Consider the following 20,938-nt stretch of genomic DNA (forward strand, 5'->3'; position numbering starts at 1 on the left):
GCTTCTTTGAAAAGAGAAAGTTATTTTAATTATTAAAGTAATTCAATCACCTGGAGCCATGCCATGTGTAGATTAGGCTCTCCATACATACTTGACATCCCCTACCCTCAAGTTCTATATTATGTGTAAGTGACATGTTGGTTGTTTTCTCAGCATCTCTGACCCCTTTCTCGTGGAAAGAATTACTGTGAAGCATGAAGCTGGATATTTAGGATCTATGGCCCTAAATGTACCATAAAATGAAAATACTATAAAATAAAACTGTAAGTACAAATTTCTAGTTATTAAGCAAGACAAAGTATATAAATACATTTTATAGGCACATGTTACTTAGCTGAGAAACCACTGCCTTGAGTCTTGTGAAATGCACTATTTCGCCTGCACATATTTACCACTGTGAAATCTGACCTTATGAGAAACATTTGCTTGTCTCAGGTAACCTACCTCACACAAGGAAGAGGCATTGTTAAGTTAGAGAATTGGTCTCTCAGAGCTTCTAAACTCAGTCAGTTGAGTAATATCCCAATATTAACTCTCCAGGATTTGGACCAGCCGTGCCTGCTGCTGCAAAGAGCAATTTCTCTGAGAACATTCTTGCTGTCTGTTTTCAACAAAGATACTTTCAATGTTGCCTCAACAGTCCAAGTCCTAACAAGGAGTTACTAAACACTCTAGAGCCGATCTTTTGCAATCGTCTAAGTGTCTAATTCATAACTCCAGTAGAAAATTACCATACAAATGAATATGCATTACTAAGATTTTTCTATTTGGAGTTTTTGATGCATGTTGATACTTTAATGCTTATTTACCAACCAATTAAAACAACATACTAGTAAAAATAAGTTCAGAAAGACACACAAGTGCAACTTTAAACATCAAGTGCATACTGGGTGATTTTTGAAAATTTCTAAGATTATCAATCGCGACTATCTATTTACATAATTTCTTAAAGACAGTCCTAAAAGCTGGATGTAAAGCAACTCACATCCTATGCAACGAGCAAAAATTACGTTTTCCAGTGTTATCGATGTGAGATTCCAAACAGATTTTCCTCTGAAATTCCCTTAAATTCAAATTACAGTCCAAAGCAATTCCTCTTATTTGCAGACATACAGACTATGCAAAGCACAAATCACCTCCGTGAATTTCACGAATGCTTTAAAGGCCAAGGAAGCAGTGTTTTCTGCCCCATTACTTCCCAGAAAACCTAATTACAATTCAGATACTGTATGTGATGAAGGCCAGGCGCAGAGGATGGCAAAATCCCTTGAATATCCGGAAAGAGGCAACCTGCTGCTTTGGAAGAGGAAGGCCTCTTCTCCCAAAGGATGCCGGCCTCAGAATCAGGCTTTAAATTTTACCTGATACGAGCAGTTATCCTGATGTACCATCTCAGTGCATCCTAGGGCGCAGACCCCAACGCAGGACTGCTGAGCGAGGCTGCGGAGGGCAGGCGCGGAGCATCCACTGGCGGGCGGAGAGAACGCCCTGGTAAGGCAGGGGCTCCCCGCAGATTAAAATGGATGCTGTTTCGCTGATCAACCTGCGCAGTGGCACTGCCTGTGCCGGGAAGCGCGCAGCTAGAGAGCTGAGCTGCTCTCCAGTCCTCCGAAACCAGTGAGGCAGGCTTAGGAACATGGAGCTGGGACCGGGCTGGGGGAGGGGGCGCTCATCACCCGCACAATCAGCCAATTATATTATAGGCACAAAGAAAAGGATCAGTCTGGAGCTGGTGTGACCTTCTGGTGCTTTATGAAGGCAGTTAACTGATGTGGAAACATTCTAGTCCTCATTAACGAGAAAAAGGCCAGCGAGGGAGAGGGAGAGAGACAGACACAAATCAATGTTGCAGTTGAACATTTCTAACCTCAGGCATCATCTTTCCTGCCCACTAATGCTGCTTGGCTGGTGCTTATCAAAAAAAAAAAAAAAAAAAAAAAAAAAAAGGCCTTAAAGATAATTTTAGAACTTTTAACATGCTAAACAGAGAGCAATCCATTCTGAATACCAACAATGAAAGGATGTTTGTCTATGTTGAGTTTTTGAAGTGTTTGTCAACTTTATAACTAAAAGGTCTTTACTCTTTAAAAGGATTATTTGTAATTCTTTAAATTCCCCGCTTCTTTTTGGCTCCTAGCTTCTTTTTAAGTCAAATAGTAATAAGACGGAATAATTGCTGTTACAAGTTTTTTTAGGGAGACAGCTTATTAAAATATTAAAGTCACTATAATTTATTTCATGAAAACTAAAGTCTTAATTGGAAGGTTTTTTTTTTTTAAATGTAAAGCTTTGTACATATATTACTACCCAATGCTGTGACTTGAAAATATGGACACCGCCAATGTAGCACATAAAATTCTTGGAACAGACCGACCCTCCCTGAGAGCGAGTAATTCTGGACTTGCGAACAATACTCAAAGGAAATACAAGTCAGACAATACATGTTTCTGGGAAAAAAACTGGGGCCAATTTCTGAGTGGCTTCAGGGCCACTTTAGGACTTGAGGATATACAAAAAGAAAAAACTGGGCTGTAAATTCTTCAAGCTAATGTAATGAGAAAATTAAGGGGGAAAAGTTAAATAAAATTTTCTTATCTATATTCCTCAGTTGCCACAGGCAATTAGTTTTTTTGTTTCTTTTTTTTTTTTTTTTTTTTGAGACAGAGTCTCACTCTCTTGCCCAGGGTAGAGTGCAGTGGCAAGATCTCAACTCACTGCAAGCTCTGCCTCCCGGGTTCATGTCATTCTCCTGCCTCAGCCTCCCGAGTAGCTGGGACTACAGGCGCCCGCCACCAGGCCCAGCTAATTTTTTTTGTATTTTTTTAGTAGAGATGGGGTTTCACCATGTTAGCCAGCATGGTCTCGATCTTCTGACCTTGTGATCTGCCCGCTTCGGCCTCCCAAAGTGCTGGGATTACAGGCGTGAGCCACCACGCCCAGCCCATGTCGTTTCTTAATAAAATAGCTCTGAGTACCTCAATGGTACTTAACAAAAACATGACTGAATTTAAACCATCAAATTAAAAAAATCAATAGGGACATTATTTTTAAAGTATTTTAGTATATATCTGTCCTATGTTCTATTTATGTAGCCGTCTCAAAAACTCTTCCTCTTCCCATTAACCACGCTGTTTCACTGTGCTACTGACAGAGAAAATAAGTACTTTTTGTATATGAAATAGAATTGACATGTTTGACAAGTTTTCATATCAGGCACTCTCTTAAAAAACGGTTTGTGTTAGGATTATTTGCTAATGTACTTTTAATAACTTATCTGTTTTGTGGAATGACAAAAACCTACTTTTATAAAAATTCTTAGTTTTTACTATTTGAGATTCAAGCAGGAGCAAAACCTGCTATCTCAATTCGACTCCCTTGATGCACTCACAAGCACACTCATTTCAGCCTTCCTAGTGAGGAGAATAAAAAGATGGCCGTGAAAACTCAACTGGTATCCTCAGAGGCTTCAATTTCAGCAGCAGGTTGAAAGGAAAAGTACTCTGGAGACTCCCCCTGCAGAAGCTCACTGCCCTTATCCTTCCTAGTCCAGGAGAGAGGTGGGCCACATAACATGTGCAGGACTTTCTAGGCCTACTCACTGGCTGCACAACGAAAGCTTGATGAATGAAGCAGAAGCCTGGGCATAGGGAATGAACCAAGATCAAGAAAAGAAGATGGAAACTTTTCAGGGATAAGAAACAATAAACAATACACCCCCATCCTAAAACTCCATTCTTCTCTCAGAGACAGAGACTTCTGTGTAGAGTGCCTTGCAATACAACCACCCAATGAGGTTCTGGAATTCCTTTTTTTGGGGGGGTGGGGGAAGGGGGATGGAGTCTCACTCTGTCACCCAGACTGGAGTGGCGTGATCGGCTCACTGCAACCTCTGCCTCCCAGGTTCAAGCAATTCTTCTGCCTCAGTCTCCCGAGTAGCCAGGACTACAGGCACGCGCCACCACGCCCAGCTAATTTTTGTATTTTTAGTTGAGACACAGTTTCACCATGTTGGCCAGGCTGGTCTCGAACTCCTGATCTCAGGTGATCCACCCGCCTTGGCCTCCCAAAGTGCTGGGATTTCAGGCCTAAGCCACCATGCCTGGCCAGGGTTCTGGAATTCTAAATATGAGCAAAGAAGAGCAGGCCCAAGGAAAAAAGTTCATTTTGCAAGGTAGCAGATAAGATGAAGTGGAAATCTTATGTTTAATATAAAAAACACTTTCCAGGACAGAACAGCTCTAACTTCAAAGGCAGTTAAAACCTTACTCAAGTTACTCCCTTGACAATCTACGATCCTAAGACTCAGGAACATGTTTCCAAGCTGTGCAAAGGTTAAAAAGCTGCTTCCTGGACTCTGGCTCTTCTGAAAACTGAAGACACTGGAATATATTACATAAGCTCCCAAAGACATTTATCATGTGTTGTTAAAAAAAAAAAGTCTAAACATGATTCCACTCTTCACAGTTGCTGTTCCGTAAATAGTGGAAGTGACTCAGAGGTGGCTCTAGGGAGAACAGATTTCTGACAATTGTATCCCAAATCCTGTCAAAAAAACTCTCCCAAGAGGTATAAACAAGATGAAAAAAAATGAATATATTAGACAGGCTTCTCTTTATAGTCATTCATTGGAAACAACTTTGTGTTATAATTTGAAGTATGATTTGCTAGTGCAAAAAACTTTAAACAGAAACCAGCTGTTCCAAGAACACTTAAGCTAGAATAATTTACCAAACTGCAGTAACATTTGTTATCTTTAACTAAAAAATATCGATGAGCTCTTTATGTGAAGCATAGTCTTTGTAGCATAGAGATTATTTTTTTTCTTCTCAGATCTTCACAGCTTCCCTTCCCATAAAAAGTATTGCGTTTCAAATTTAGATGAGACCTCAAGAGATCATTTCGCCTAACCCTGTTACTGTTCAGATATGGAAACCAAGGTCTAAGAAAGTTGTGGCATGTCCAACAACAAAAAGGCATCAAAGCAAGGAAACCAAAGAAACAAACCTGATTTTCTGGGTTCATACCAAATGAGTATGTTTCATATGGGTTCATACCAAATGAGTATGGTGAATGTGTGTGTCCTCAAACTTTGTATGTTGAAACCTAATCACCAGTATGATGGTATTCAAAGGTGGAGCCACTAGGGGGTGATTAGGTCATGAGGGTGAAGCCCTCACAAATGGGATCCATGCCCTTTTTAAAAGAGGCCCAAGAGAGCTGCCTTGCCCCTTCTGCTGTGTGAGGACACAGTGAGAAGATGCCATTGCCATCTATAAATCAGGAAACGGGGCCTCATGAGATACCAAATCTGCTGGTGCCTTAATCCTGGACTTCTCAGTCTTCAGAACTCTAAGAAATACATTTCTGTTGTTTATAAGCTACCCAGTTTATGATATTTTATTATAGCAGCCCTAACAGACTAAGACGAATACTAAATGAGGACCCACTAGACTTGGAGAAATAAACCCCTTTTGACTGAGCCAAATGAGGCTGCCCTTGAAATCAAAATCTATCATAAAGTAAGAGTGAGGCTGCAGTGTGGGTCTACCTAAAACTCAATTCAAGATATGTTTTAAGGGAAGAAAATTTAGATTATTTCCTTATTAAAATATTGTTTCTGCCACCTACAAACTATTGTGTCTTTAAATCCAGAAAACCATTTTTTTTTTCAATTGTGGCAATTAGCAACAACAGAATGAAAGGGGGTTTTGGACAATAAATATAATAGTAAAAAGTTACATCCTCAGGCCATCGAGCATACAGTTTTGAAAGTGAATAGCATGGGTCAGGAACTGACCCGGAAGGGTAGTAGGAAACTGTCTGGCATAAGCTGTGTGAGTTGTTTAAGTGTTTGGCTATACAGGTGTGTATTTGTCAATACACATTGAATAAAACATTAAGATATGTGCATTTCTTTGTACATAAAATTTACCCCAAAAGAATAAACAAGAATAAACATGAACTCAAGTTGATGATATGCAGGCTAAAGTATTTAGGGCACTTACTGATGTCTGCAACTTACTTTGAAGCACATGAAGTAAATGAGAGGAATTGATGGATGGGTAGATGGATAGGTCAGTGGAAAGCTGTGACAAAGCAAGTTTATTAAACATCAGTTGTTGAATCTAAGTGGTGCAGCAATGGGTATTTGTGGAAAAAAGTCCACTGGAAAGTCAACTCTTGCACTTAACTCACACGGCTTATGCCAGAAAGTTTCGTATGCCCCTTCCAGTCAGTTCCTGACCCCAGTTACTCACTTTTGAAACTTATGCTCAGATGGCCTGAGGATATGACTTTATACCACTATCTTTGTTGTCCAAAACCCCTTCCATTCTGTTCTTATTATGTTGTTATTATTCTGTTCAAATTGAAATGTTAGAAAAAATGAAATATTGGGGGTGGGAAAGATGAGCAGGGAAGTCACCATCTTAAGTAATAACTTTTAAGCTTCTCCTCAGGAAATTGGGGAGAGTAAGTACACATATAGCTTAAGTGGTACTTCTTTACTGGGCAACGAAAGAAAAGGAATGATGAAAAAATTAATATGTGGACATCAGGGGAAACTAGGTCCTTGAATACCCCACCCAAAGAAGAATTACTTGTCACTACAGGTTGAGTAAACCTTATCCACAGTGCTTGAGACCAGAAATGTCCTGGATTTTGGAATATCTGCATATACATAATGAAATATCTTATGGATGGTGCCCAGGTCTAAACACAAGATTCATTTTTGTTTCATATGCACCTCATACACATAACCTGAAGGTAATTTTATACAATATTTCAAAATAATTTTGTACATGAAACACAATTTTGACTTCATTTTGACTGCAACCTGTCACATGAGGTCAGGTGTGGAATTTTCCACTTGTGGCATCATGTCAGTACTCAAAAAGTTTGAGACTTTGCAGCATTTCAGATTTCAGATTTTGGGGTTGGGGAATGCTCAACCTGTATTGTTACCACCAACAAAACTGGCATCATCTACAGACAATAAACCTTTAAAAATGCTTTGCAGAAACACAAAGTGTTTTCCTCAACATCTTCCTTGATTTTTGTAGTTGAAACAAGCTCCTGTCATGTGCCATGTGAAGTAGTGTTTCTGCCCTCAATAAGTTTGGTAAGAGAAATGAGGCAGTACACAAATGACTAGGTATGATAAAGATGAGTTAAATACCTCTAAATAATTTGTTTGCTCACTAGAAATTCAAGAGAAGAAGAGAACACTCAGCTAGAGTGAACCAGGAGACTGCAACAATCTTGTTCATTTGGTTATTCACTTATTCAATGTCTGTCTTTTGTAAATCTAGATTCATGTGAATTTCCTTAGAACTTGCATCTTGGTTGGTTTACTCAGTGCTATATCCCCAACGTCTGAAATAGTACCTGGTTCTCAATAAATACTTTGAAACAATTGAATAAATGAATATGACCCTCAGAGAGCTACCATATTTCTCTTTGCCTTAGTTTCCTCATCTATAACTAAGAACGTTTATTCCTTGCTCACTGGGTTGGTAACATGATGAAATGAGAGTAAATGTAAAACAGCTCTCAAGTATTCAGGAAAGGAAGAGAAATGGATGTTTTCTTCTCCTAATTAAGAACAACATCAACCCTTGGATGATAGAGGAGATCATGGGAATGCAAGGGCAAAGACAGAGAGATGCATCCCAAGACACCGAAAAAGGAACCGATGGCACTTAGGCAGTGATCTACATGAGGGAGTGAGCAAGATAAGGAATTGTGAGGTTTTGAGACCATTACTGGAGTAAAATTGGTGCTGTGAAAAGAAACAGGGAAGTTAGCAGAAGGAACTGGTTCTGAGGGGGTTGGGGTACAGTAAGGAGGTTTAAATTTTCATAAAATTTGCAGTTGAAGGTGTAAGAGGCAGCTGGGGCTCAACAGAGATTGGGCTGACAGGTAGAATTTGGGGGTCTTTTACACAGAGAGGATAGTTGAAGCTGTAAGAATGAATTAGATTAAGGGAGAGATTGTAGAGACAGAACTAAAGAGAAACAAAGACATTACTGTGGAAGGCACAATAATGTCCCATCTCCTGGGCCGACTGTTTACAACCTAATCCCCAAGCGACAAAGTAAAATTATGATAAGCAGCTGCCTTTGAGATGGGGAAGTAGTCTGGTTATCCAGATGAGCTCAATGTAATAATCACAAGGGTCTTACAAAGTAGAAGTGGGGGAGGCATAACAGGAAGAACCAGAGAGACGGCAGTATGAGAAAGGCTTGGTCCAATGTTGTTGTTGGCTTTGAAGATGGAAGAAGAGGCCACAAGCCAAGGAAGGTGGGCTGTCCCTAGAAGATGGAAAAGGCAAGGAAACTGATTTTCCTCTAGAGCCTCCAGAAAGAATGTAGCTCAGTGGACACCTTGATTTTAGTCCAGTGAGGCCCATTTAGGACTTCTGACTTTTGGTATTATAATACCAATAAATTTGTATTGATTTAAGCCACTAAATTTGGGAGACTCTTATAGCAGAAATAGAAAACTAATACAGTAGTCCCTCCTTATCCATGGGGGATCACATTCCAAGACCCCTAGTGGATGCCTGAAACTGAAGATAGTACTGAACCTTATATATACTATGTTTTTCCCATATGTACATATCTGTGATAAAGTTTAATTTATAACTTAGGCACAGTAAGAGATTAACAACGATAACGGGTAACAAAATAGAACAATGATAACAATATACTGTAGTAACAGTCATGTAAATGTGGTCTCTCTCTCAAAATAGCTTAATATTTTCAGACCACAGTTGACCGATGGTAACTGAAACTAAGGAAAATGAGACCGCAGATAAATTGGGTAGGAAGCCCACATTTAGAGGGCAAGGCCATGCAAAGGAGACATGGTCAACAAAGTAAGAGGAGAATGAAAACGAACACAGTGAGGAGTCAGAAAAAGAGAGGGAATGCTGTCAGAGCCTAGTTTCTTCAAATACTGCAGGGAAGTGGAGGAGGAAAACAACCAGAAGCCATTAATTTGGACTATTAGGAAGTCATGAGTTATGCTGAGGGAATAATTTCAGTAGTCGTGCATTAGGGGTGGAAGCTGGGTGGTTGTGGCTAAAAAGTTGAGAGGCTGAGTTGAGAGTTCGTGAACAGGTTTGTTAATAAATCAGAGCATTAGGGTGGTAGCGTGGAGAGGTTGCCGATGTAGCTGATGTTTAAGATGTGGGAGACCCAAATGTCTACGTAGGCAGCAGGAAAGGAGCCAGCAAAGGGAGAAACTGATGATGGTGAATAGAAAATAAGGGCCAGGTTCTGGAAGAACGGGGTCAGGGGTGTCTGGCAGGCATTCATTCAGTCTTGGGACAGAAGATATGGTGAGTAGAGTTACAAAGAAATGTTGAGTAAAGAGGAAGTTGTGGTCATAGGGGAAGATATAGAAGCACAGATGGCTGGGTAGCCTTGATCTGGTCCCTAAAGCTGCTTGGTTGGAGCTGCTGCAGGTTAAAACCCCTAGGGCAAGGACGTGGAATCAGAGGCTGCACCAGTAAGAAGAAAGCATTTCCAAGAGATTTTGTAGGGGCTTTGTTGTATTTTTTGACAACAGTCAATTCTGGTACAGACGAACAAGAAGATGGATGAAACTCATAAACATGTGTTAAGTATAGATAATGACTACGTAATAGCTTATAAGACACAAGTGAAATGTATGTGTTAGATTTAGATAATGAGCAAGTAAGTAGACATACAGTCATTCCCCCTTATTTGTGATTTTGCTTTTCAAGGTTTTAATTACCTGTAGTCAACCATAGTTTGAAAATATTAAATGGAAAATTCCAGAAATAAACAATTCGTAAATTTTAAATTCTGTGTCATTCTTCTGATGAACTCTCATGCCATCCTACCCAGGATGTGAATCCTCTCTTTGTCCAGCATATCCATGCTGTGGACACTCTACACCCATGAGTCACTAAGTAGCTGGCTCAGTATCAGCTGGACTGTCTTGACATCATAGTGCTTGTATTCAAGTAACCCTTACTTTACTTAATAACGACCTTAAAGTGCAAGAGCCATGATGCTGACATATTGTTATAATTATTCTATTTCATGATTATTATTGTGAATCTCTTCCTGTACCTAATTTATAAATTAAACTTTATAATAGGTATGTATAGGAAAAAAACCATAATATATCGGGTTTGGGACTATCCATGGTTTCAGGCATCCTCCGAGGGTCCTGGAAAGTATCCCTGGCAAACCAAGGGGGAGACTACTATAGTCAGAATTCATGAGATGTGTAAAATATCAATAAGTAAGTTAGTAACAGATTTGTTAGGCCTAGATCAAGTGTGTAGGTGCCAAGCATAGAAAGGGATGAAAAGACTAAAGAACCGCCTAATATTCATGACACACTAAATAAGCTGAGGCACATGAGGCCCTCATTCATTAGATCTTACATTGATTTCCCATTGGTGACACCCATTCTGGTCCTATATGTCCTCTGCCCAAGAAATGTAAATGCAATCCCCAGCTTCTCATCAGGCTAAGAGGCAAGCTACAGAGGAAGCCAGAGGGAATTGGCTCTGTCTCTTACAAAGCAAGTCATGTGTCACTGGCAGATACCTTGTGTCTAAGTGGAACGGGAATCCTTTCTCAAATCTCAACTGTGGTTCATAACCATATTCTCAATAGGAAAGGCTGTCATGGCAGAGAGGCTGGACATATAAATATTGCTTAACTCAAGGTCCTGCCACACTCCTGTGCCATATCCTAAGTATGTCAGCTCATCCCATCTCTTTCCCTTGCTTCTTGCCTTGCATTTTAAATAGAGGTAATGAACTGTGTGATCTGAACATCTTAATTTGGCCTGTGGCTTCTGGGAGAAATGTCTGGTAGTGTACTTGTAGGCTACTATTGCATCAAGGTCATTTCCCACACTACAGATATGGAACAGGAGCCCCAGAAGAGGACAGCTGGTGTCAGGATACTTCTCCACTTCTAACAATACTCTGAGGCCCAAAAATAGAAAGTGAGGGAAGAATAAAAACGAGATAGGTTATAATTTTTTAGCCTTATAATTATAAATAAGAAATTTACCTGAGAGTCTTATAACCTATGTAAATTAATTTACTTAGAAGTTTGGACTATTCTGACCTTGGTTATATTTATGTTTATTATTTCATATTATAAGAAAAAAATGGTTTCCTGAGAAAATTATTAGTGTGAATCACTAATTGGTTGTCACTTTGTTTCTATTTTCTTAAATACTAGAATTTGCTTTAAATGAAAATCAATATGAAAACCAACATACAAAACCATCAAATGTTTCTATCGGGATAAAATTATTCTGAGGTCAAATCTATATTTATGTGTCTCTCAATGAGAACATGATGCTGTTTTGTGATACAAAACAAGAGAAAGCAGAATTTATAGAGGTCAGTTACAATGTTATTCCAGATATAGCTTTAACATATAACTAAATGTAAAGCTACATCTGGAATAAGATTTTGTTTGGTTGTGCCACATCAAAAGAATCCTGTTTCACACAAGTAAGTAGTTGTAAGTGGTAACAGTTCTTTTAATGGATTATGCTGCAATCTCTGGGTATTCTTCACTAAACATGTCCAGAATCTTAAAAGCAAAGTAGCAAGAAACTTATTCAAAATTGGTTTACTAACAATATATAGCAATTACTCATATTTCTGATTATGAACAAGATAAGACAGAGTACCCAAACTTACAATAAGCCATTAATCTACAACAGGACCTTCTCATTTGATATACTGGGTGTTTGCTTGTCATTGCACAACCGACTGTTAGGCTTGATGAGAGACTATGCCAAACAGATGTGCCTGATCCTAACCTGGTACTGAACCAAGCTGGGCCTCTGGGCAACTTGTGTAATTTTATTGCTTGGGCATGCACAGCCATGAATTTTTTAGAAAGGCCAGTACAGAGCTACCACCTTCATGGTCGATGACACATATTTATAAGTTCGTTGATTTTTAAGGACTGTGAAAGACTACTTCACCTGGCAGGATAAATTAAATATGCTGATGTTGAAAAATTGGGTTGAGAGAAATACTTTGCACAGATAATGAGGGAATTAAATCACTACAGTTTGGGCTGAAATGTTATATTCTTCTTACCACAGCTTTACAGGACTTTTCTCCAAAGTCCCACAGACTATCTCGTTTGTAGTTGTATTCTGAATTATTTTCACATTTCAGAACTCTTTAATTTCCAGTTTGATTTTTTTTTTTTTTCCAGGGTTGGGGATGAGGTGTTTAGCCGCTCATAATATAGGTACAAATTAATCTCTAAAAATACCTCCAGCAACCCTGGGTTTCTACAGACACAGTTTGAAATGTAATGCATTAGGCAGTGCTATAGCAGGCAGCCTCCCTTTGCCTCTAGAATAATGAGATGGTTTTATATTTCAATAGAATCTGCCAGAGTACTTGTTTATTGGACACAATCCTATTCTTTTCCCCGTAGTATTTTATGCCCAACACTAACTGAAATTCACATGCTGTAGAAAAACAGCAACTGATGGATAGGTAAATCTGGGTGAAGTCTACATCATTTCGTCCCAAATTTATGTCAACATTTAAAGACCATCTCTTTTACTCTCTGTTTTCCAGCATTTGGAGTCAGAGAACGCAGTGGCAGAAAAAGTGAAAAGTAGTATAAATTTGCCAGGGCTAAGGCAAGACTTTCCAAATAAAAATAAGTTAGGTTATCATGTCAAGAAGGGCTAAGCCCAAACTAACACAAAGTTTGTGTGCATGCATGTATGTGTATAGGGGAAGAAGGGTCATGCTTCCCTGCATCCTTCCAGGTATCTTAGCAGCACAGGTAGCCTTGCCTACCAATATACATGCATTTTGCTAAAGCAATACATGGAATCTCTGACAATAAAAAAACTTTTCTGTGCTCCGAGGCGATAGTGGCTGATTAAAACCAGGTTAATAGAGTACTGGGGAAGGGAACTGACCCTGATGTTGAAGAAAGGTGCCCTCTAGTGGACTATTGTGTTTTTTAATCTGTTTGGAATAGGATTATGAAACAAAAATAATGTTAAAAGTACGATACATTGTTTTACTAACATTTCAATAATATATTTAATGACTGTAATATAAATACATAGGTCTTCAGCTACATTAGTAAATGTATGTATATATAAAGGTTACACAAATGCGAATTCATCCAAAGTTGCAATCTAGGCCATCTTTGAAGGTTCTAGAGTTGAGAAAACTTTGGATCAAATCAAAGACCTGGTTCTGGGCTTGACTGCACTTCTTATTAGGTGTGTTTCCTTGGGCTACTGCTTCAGAGCTGTCAGCCTCTATTTCCTAATCTACAATATGAATTGAGTTATAAACTGCCCCTGTCCCCCACTTTCAGGCTGTCAGACGGCTGTCTTTTTATAACAATTTCATTTTATATCATGAGGTTTCCACATCAGCAATACAAAATAATATAACAATAATATATTATATACAGCATTGGGTGAGTCAACAAAAAAAATTAGATTTCAATTGAAGGTCTTCCTTATAGAAATTTAATGACAGTAAAGTTTTTTCTTTTGACATTGATCATGGACATTTCAAAAACTAAACACACTAGATCATGAGTTCATTATAAAAACTGAATTTAATACGAAAATCATAGTTACTATCTAAAAAATATTTCTAGTGTTTCTATTTTTTAAAAAATGATTTTGTAGGATAAAGTAAAATATTAATGAAAAGAAACAATTTACATAGCATAACTTTTCTGAAAATGTGTTTTCCTGGTATGCCACCCTACAGTTTGGGCTGAAATGTTATATTCTTCTTACCACAGCTTTTTATGTTTCTTACCACAGAAACATAAAATTTATGACTAAACCGTTAACATCATCTCTAAGGAGCTATTAAATTTGTCAATGGTCACTAAATCTTTTTTTCTTTTTTAAATACAGAGGTAGTGTTGAAATGCAATTGCTATTAGTTATAAAGAAATTTTGTACTTAGGAGTTTCCTTAGGTCTGTTCCCTGACCAGCTTTTCTAGGGCGAGTTAAGCAGCAACATGGACTGTTCTTACATCCTTTCTCATTTTCATTCTCTCAGAAGAGAGATTCAAATTATTTTAGTCATTTGAATAGTAGAACAAACACTGTTCTAAAAAGTTTTCTGAAGTATAATAAAAATGCCAGAAAAACATTTAATGAGCTACTTAACTTGCTTTATCCTAAAGCTATTGAATTAAGAAAGCTTCTCATCTTTTAGAAGCAAGTTATTTCAGAATTATAAAGGTACTGATCAGGAAATTATGCTACTCCCAACACATGACAACAGGTAAACTCATTCTCAGTGAGAAAGGTTTAAGTCAGTCACAGATGATTCCTACGCAGTAAAATTAATCTGCACATTAATCCCAACTCTTCTAAAACCCTCCAATTTAAACCAGTTTTCCTTGGTGAATAGCAAAGGCAGCCTCTTTCAGACACATAAATTGGGCCCAAATGTTCACTTATTGAAAATGCTGGAGCTTTTTTATTATTTACCAAGAATGTCAGGATAGAAATGAGCAGTCCTTTTGAGTTTCAGCGTCTTAGATAAACCTACCTCATTCCAACATCTCTCTTCTCCCCTTATCTGAGATGATGCTAAGGGACTTTAGGGTTGGTTTGTTTTCACTCTTGACATTCAATCAAATTTTTTAAATCTAGGAAAATGAACACCATCTACCATACCCAAATACCCACACTTGCTGTCTTCTCACGGCCTCTGATTTCCAGCATAACTGTGAGGAAGAGCAACCGGCTGAAGAAGTACACATTTGCATGGCAGATGTCAGTGGAAACTTGTACTGATGGTTGAAGCTACTTGGGCTGTGTTTGGAGGTTTTTAAAATCAAATTTATTTTCCAAAGGACAGAAGGGATTTCTGCAGCAGAACTGTCACTACAACCGAAGCCATCAGAACTTTGACCCCAATTTCAGATGGCACAAATTTAGCCCCACTCACTCACCCAGCTGCCCCTGATTCGATCATTTTGATGGTTTCACGCTCCTTGATTTAGTTCCCAAAGTGATACAAAAAATTAAGGGCTTGCCCTTAATTAAACCTTACCCTTTGTGAATTAAAAATACTTCTAAAAACATAATCAGATTTTGTCACATCTTGATTTAAAACTTCTCAGTTTTCCACAACATTTAGGATAAAATCCTAAATCTCTAATGCTGTTATCCAGCATTATGTTATTGGCCCTGATCTACCCTCCTGACTTCTTTGCACCTCTCAAAAAACCTTGCTCACACAGCTCTAGGTACACTGGTGGCCTTTGAGTTTTCTGGAAAAGCCAAGCTCATGCCTGCAACTGCCTCAGGGCCCTCACACAAGCTGTTTCTCAACCTGTACACCCTCTACCTTCACCTGAGTCACCTCTCTTGCTTAAAGTTGGAGGCTTTTCCTTAGCCCCCTGTCTAAATAAGGTCCTGCTTTAAATTCACTTAGCATACTGTTTTTTTCCCTCTAATTTGTGGGATGTGTAACGTTGATTTGCTCCACTAGATTGCATGCTCCGTGAGAGAGCAAGGGCCATATGTATCAAGTTGACCACTGCCCACCTAGCATCTGGCACAGTGCCAGGCATATAGTAGGTGTCCAAAAAATATTGGAATAAATGAAATTCTCGAGAAGTTCTCTCACTTTAGGGTCTTGGGATTGAGAGCAGGAGTGTGCCTGTGACCAGCTGTCATTAGTTCTATTGACTACCTATGGGAAAGCTGGTCAAGTGGCCACTTGCTCACCTCAAGACAATGAATGAAGCTCTCCTGGATGCTAAGTGACTGCCAGCTTGTGAGCTAAGCCTGGCAAGGCCTTTGGGCTGCACTTCCGTCCTCACTGTGAGCTGTGGCTTGGGCAGGCTCAAAGGGCCCACTCACTCTGCAGATGTGCCTCAGGGACAGGGCTGACTGTGCCAGCTGAAATTGAGGGCAAAAGAATCATTTACAGCTTCCCAGGTAAGGCTAACACTTACTCAACTGCAGTAACTAGATGCCCCCCCCCCAAAAAAAAAAAGCCTAGATTTTTTTTTTTTCCTTTTCTCAATTTGCCACCTTATGTGATAAATTTGTAGTTCTGGGGATAGCCCAGCAAAACAAGGAAATAACTTAATATTGCCAACTTATACACTCCAAAAAAGTCTGTTGATAAGTGTAAAAAGTCAGAATTCTTATATCTAAAGAAGAATAAAGTATCTCAATTAGCTTTCCAATCAGAGAATAGAAGGCAAAATGGCCAGTAGGAAGACAAACTGGGTTTTTGAAAGACATACTTTTAAATTTGCCTGTCTACTATTGAGGTTTAGGTGAGAGAAAAAAGTAAATAAAAAAGAAAAGAAAAGAAAAAAGAAGCATATTTGTTTTCTTAGAGGAAAACAAACAAATAAAAATGACAGTTAAAACCAAGAAACAACATACAATTTAAGCTGTGGTTTTCCAAAAAGTATTCTAATGTCTGAAGAAGAAATTGTGGATGTGGTGTGAATCTCTCTCTAATCCAAATGCTGTCCCTCTAGGAAATATTTGCTGTTTTATATTACAGCATCATTACTGTGATTCCCACATTAAATAACTACTAAACTTTCAGTACTCCAGGTACTTGGTTGCCTGTCAAGGTGATAAATTAATTCTGAATCCAGGTCAAGACTACACAGAGTACAGGTCTGGCCCTGCTGAACCTGGAAAACCTGTGTGGACTCTTCATTTAGCATTAGTCACCATAATCTAAGTTTGATGGCTATATCTGTGTAGGGAGTTTGTTCTTCCCAGCTGGTGAGTGGAATGAGGCCAGTATGCCCTCTGTCCAGATAAATGACAAATGACGATCCAGTCTGGTATGCATGCCTGCCCTGCCCATGTTCTTTCTTTCCTCATCTCAAGGCTACAGTTCTTGGACGTACACATTGGAGGAAACAGATGTCTCCTGTAAAATTAACAAGAGCACTTCTACATCCAGGTAAGAAATGCTCTAAAGAAAGAACTCAATGCTCTGTTTGGCATGAATAATAATAATTCAGTCAAGCTTCACTTGAAGTTAAAATAACTTTCAGATTTTCAACGTATTAATACGGGGGGTAATGACAATAAATGAACAATCTTTCTGAAAGAGATGATGTTTTTTCATGCTGAAAAAATATGATTAAAAATTGGGCGTTCATAGGGGTTTAGATGTACTCAATTATTTTCTTGTTTACAAAGGATATGGTTAAGGTGTTTTCCATTACTTTCAAAATATCCTTCATCCTAAATGTTGACACATGAATGGGATGATAAATCAAATTACGTGACTGTCCTGTGGTCATGTTTTACCAGTTACTTAGTTTTTAGGGGTTAGAATGGGCACTTTGCAGGGCTCTGTGCAAAATGAAAATGGGGAACCATTGTTAAAAAATTAAGAATTTTAGGGTGGCAACAGCAGAACATTAAGCCAAGAGCAGGGCCTTTCAAAGCCTACAGAGGTCACATACCCATGAAGCCCGTCAAAGGTGGGCAGATGGAAGTAGAGAGAAACCAGACATACAGTCATTTATGTCGAGAATTACATAGGTTCTCAGTCTGGGAAGGAAAAGGCATCTGTGACTTTTGGCATGCAAATACCACTGGAAAGACAACTTCCCTTCATAGGAGGGGAAATTCAAGAGGGAGCTGAGGGAGGAGAGGAGGAAACTGATCTGTACCAAGCACCACCACTAGGCCCCACGCTGGCCCTGACATTGTCATTATTTGTCCTTGCTCCAACACTAAGCTCTACCATAGGATTAACTCCACACTATAGAAGAGGAAGCTAACTGAGGTCGTTGATGAGTTTAAGCCTAATTGCTTCAAGTTTAGAAAAAGCAGGTTAAGAGATGCAGGCACTGTAGGACACCTGGGGGGTATTCTGTAATTTTCAAGGAGGTTTCCCTCATGACCCTCATCCTCTTCATCAGACCACCTACCACCTATTGCTGTCAGTCCAAAGATCCAGAGATCTTGTTCTGATTAAGAACTCTTCTCTTGCCTCCCATACTAGCAGCCTCAACTCTACTGTCTTAGAGACCCCATCAAGCTTCAACTTAAGGTACTTCTTACTCCAATTTATACTCCTCAACTCCTCATTCACCTTATTCACTCTCCTTCCCATATGGCTCTGTCCAACCCTCTCTGGCCAACTCCTATTCCTCCCCAAGTCCATCATAAATCCTTTCTGTGGGCCCTCTCTTATAAGCATTCTTTTCACTGTCTTGCTCCAACAGAGCCTGAAGGCACTGCCTTCTCCTATGGCTCTCAAGTGGTGGCTGCTTTCTCTCCCACCTCCCTCTTGCCAAACGGCCTGTTGGATGAGTAGGTGCCTTCCTATCTACTCTCTTGCTTGCAAACAATTAATTGTCTGTCCTTCCTAACACCCTGCTCTGAATCTCCTACCTGCAGACTGCTGATACCAACACCAGTTAGCCCTCCCAGTTGCAGTTACCTATTCCTCCCCAGATTACTCTGCCTCATGCCTTGAAGAGTCATTTTCCAATGTTAGTTCTGTTACTAGGTTGGTGCAAAAGTAGTTGCGGTTTTTGCCATTGGAAGTAATGGCAAAAACCGCAACTACTTTTGCACCAACCTATATAATTCCTGGAAATTTCCATGTCTGTTAGATGGTCCCTGCAAAATTTTGGCCTGTAAATTCCATCTTCTTCCATTCCATCTCAGCTATACCTGTTCCCATGGCCATATCCTACTTTGCCATTACCAACAACTTCATGCCCTCCATAATTTCGTCTTCAAGCCTCCCATTCTCCAACAGTCTTCACTGTCATTCCAGCTCATTCTTTCTAACTACTCTTAATCCAATAATTCTTCCATTGCACTAGGCCTTATACCCCACGTACTGTCCACTTTCACCATTCTGTACTCTCAGGGTGTCCTTTCTTCTCTCTCTGTGTCTTAGATTCCCTGACCTATCATTGCAACCCCTAACTCAATCACTTCATCTCACTTGCCCCCTCACTTCATACTCACTTGGCTAAATCCCACCTGTGGATAAATTCAGCTGTTTGCTACTCTGTGCCTGCTCTCAGCTGACATATGTGGCTGGAGAAAAATATACAGTATCTCCCCTTATTTGCCATTTTGATTACCCACAATCAACAAAGTTCCAAAAATATTAAATGGAAAATTCCAGAAGTAAACAGTTTATAAAATTTAAATTGAGTGCCATTCTAAATAGCATGATGAAATCTCACACTATCCCGCTCTGTCCCATCCAGGACTGAATCATCTCTTTGTCCAGCACATCCACACTGTCTACAGTCCCTGCCTGTGAGTCACTTAGTAGCTGGCTTGGTGATCAGATGAACTGTCGCAGTATCACAGTGCTGTGTCCAAGTGACCCTTATTTTACCTAATAATGGCCCCAAATGAAAGAGTAGTGATGCTGGTAATTCGGATATGCCAAAGAGAAGCTGTAAAGTGCTTCCTTTAAGTGAAAAGGTAAAAGTTCTTGACTAAATAAGGAAAGAAAAAAAATGAATGCTGAAGTTGCTATGATCTACAATAAAACCAAATCTTTTATCTGTGAAATTGTGAAAAAGGAAAAATAAATTTGTGCTAGTTTCACTGTCATGCTTCGAACTGCAGAAGTTACAGCACAGTGCGTAAGCTCTTAGTTAAGATGGAAAGGCATTAAATTTATGGGTTGAAGACATAAACAGAAACATGTTTCAGTTGATGACAATTGCATTCAGTACTATCCATGGTTTCAGGCATCCACTGGGGGTCATGGAATGTGCCTTGGTGGATAAGTGGGGATGACTGTAGGATCACACTAACTGATCTCATTTAAATTCATGACCACTAACCTCAAGCGTGCCCTCGGCACTGCCTGGCCTCTCTACATTTTCCCAGTCTGTTTACTCCCACACTCTCCTAGACAACCACAAAACTCCTTGAAAGACTTGTCCAGACTTGCTGTCTACGATTTCTCTCTTCGCTTTATTCTCCTTTGAACACCTTCCAATCAGGCTTTTGTCTTCACCATGCTACATCATCCTAAATCTTCCTCATACTAGATCTATGAGCAACATTCAACATAGCTGGCTTCCAAGACAATGTTCTCTTCTGGTTCTTTTCCTTCATTAAAGGCCTCTCCTCTGCTCATCCCCTATTTCTTCTACTTTTACCCACTGGAGCTGTAGTCACTAACTGCATGTGGCTAATTAAACTGAATAAAATTAAAAATTCCATTTCTCAGTTGCACTAGCCATGTTTTAAGTGCTCAACAGCCACATGTGTCTAGCGGCTGTTGCATTGGACAGTGACGATAGAGAACATTTCCATCTTGGAAGAAAGTTCTATTGTATAACACTACACTACAATATTCAAGGCTCAGTCCTTGGAGTTCTTCTCAATCTAAACTCACTTTCTGGGTAATGTCATCCATTCTCTTGGCTAGTCACTCATACCTCTAGCCTGGACCTTCTTCTGAACTCCAGACTCCTTTATCCAACCACCTACTCCTCATTTCCACTTGCATATTAAACAGGTATCTTAAAGGTATCATGCCTAAAAAATAAACTCCTGATCTCTCCCAACCCTGACCTCCTAACACTCTTGCCCCCACAATCTTTTCTTACTTTTCTTCAGATTTCAGTTACTTTACTTCCCACTCCTAGAAACTAAAATTCATTCCATTTCAGACAGAATGAAAGTTAAATATTTTAAAATATTCTATACCATATTGATAAACTCATTTTAAAATATATACATATATATTTTTCTTTAAGGATTTGTGTGTAATCATAATTTGTAGAAATTTTAATCATTTCATCTCACAGGAAGAAATTATAATTTCAAGTGTTTAGGCTTGGTGTCTGATTTATCTTTAAGTGGAATAAGTTCCTAATACTTATTTTGATTAAGGTAGGGTTGTAGGGGTTGGGGGTGGGT

The 20,938-nt window shown here is 39.2% G+C and overlaps 1 protein-coding gene across 6 annotated transcripts in view; it reads right to left on the reverse strand.

The window, feature by feature from the left end:
• LOC101021093 (schwannomin-interacting protein 1) overlaps positions 1-20,938 on the reverse strand; it is an 803,298-nt gene that overhangs the window by 55,691 nt on the left and 726,669 nt on the right. The window contains exon 1 of one of the 6 annotated variants that reach the window (XM_009201449.2): positions 1,362-1,884. The exons of the other annotated variants lie outside the window; for them this stretch is intronic. Within the exon in view, the coding sequence (XP_009199713.1) occupies positions 1,362-1,391 (30 nt within the window). The 5' untranslated portion in view covers positions 1,392-1,884. Of the gene's footprint in view, positions 1-1,361; positions 1,885-20,938 lie in introns of those variants that run through there. 6 annotated transcript variants of the gene reach the window in all.

Source organism: Papio anubis, chromosome 2 (assembly GCF_008728515.1).
Source record: "Papio anubis isolate 15944 chromosome 2, Panubis1.0, whole genome shotgun sequence".
NCBI lineage: Eukaryota > Metazoa > Chordata > Mammalia > Primates > Cercopithecidae > Papio > Papio anubis.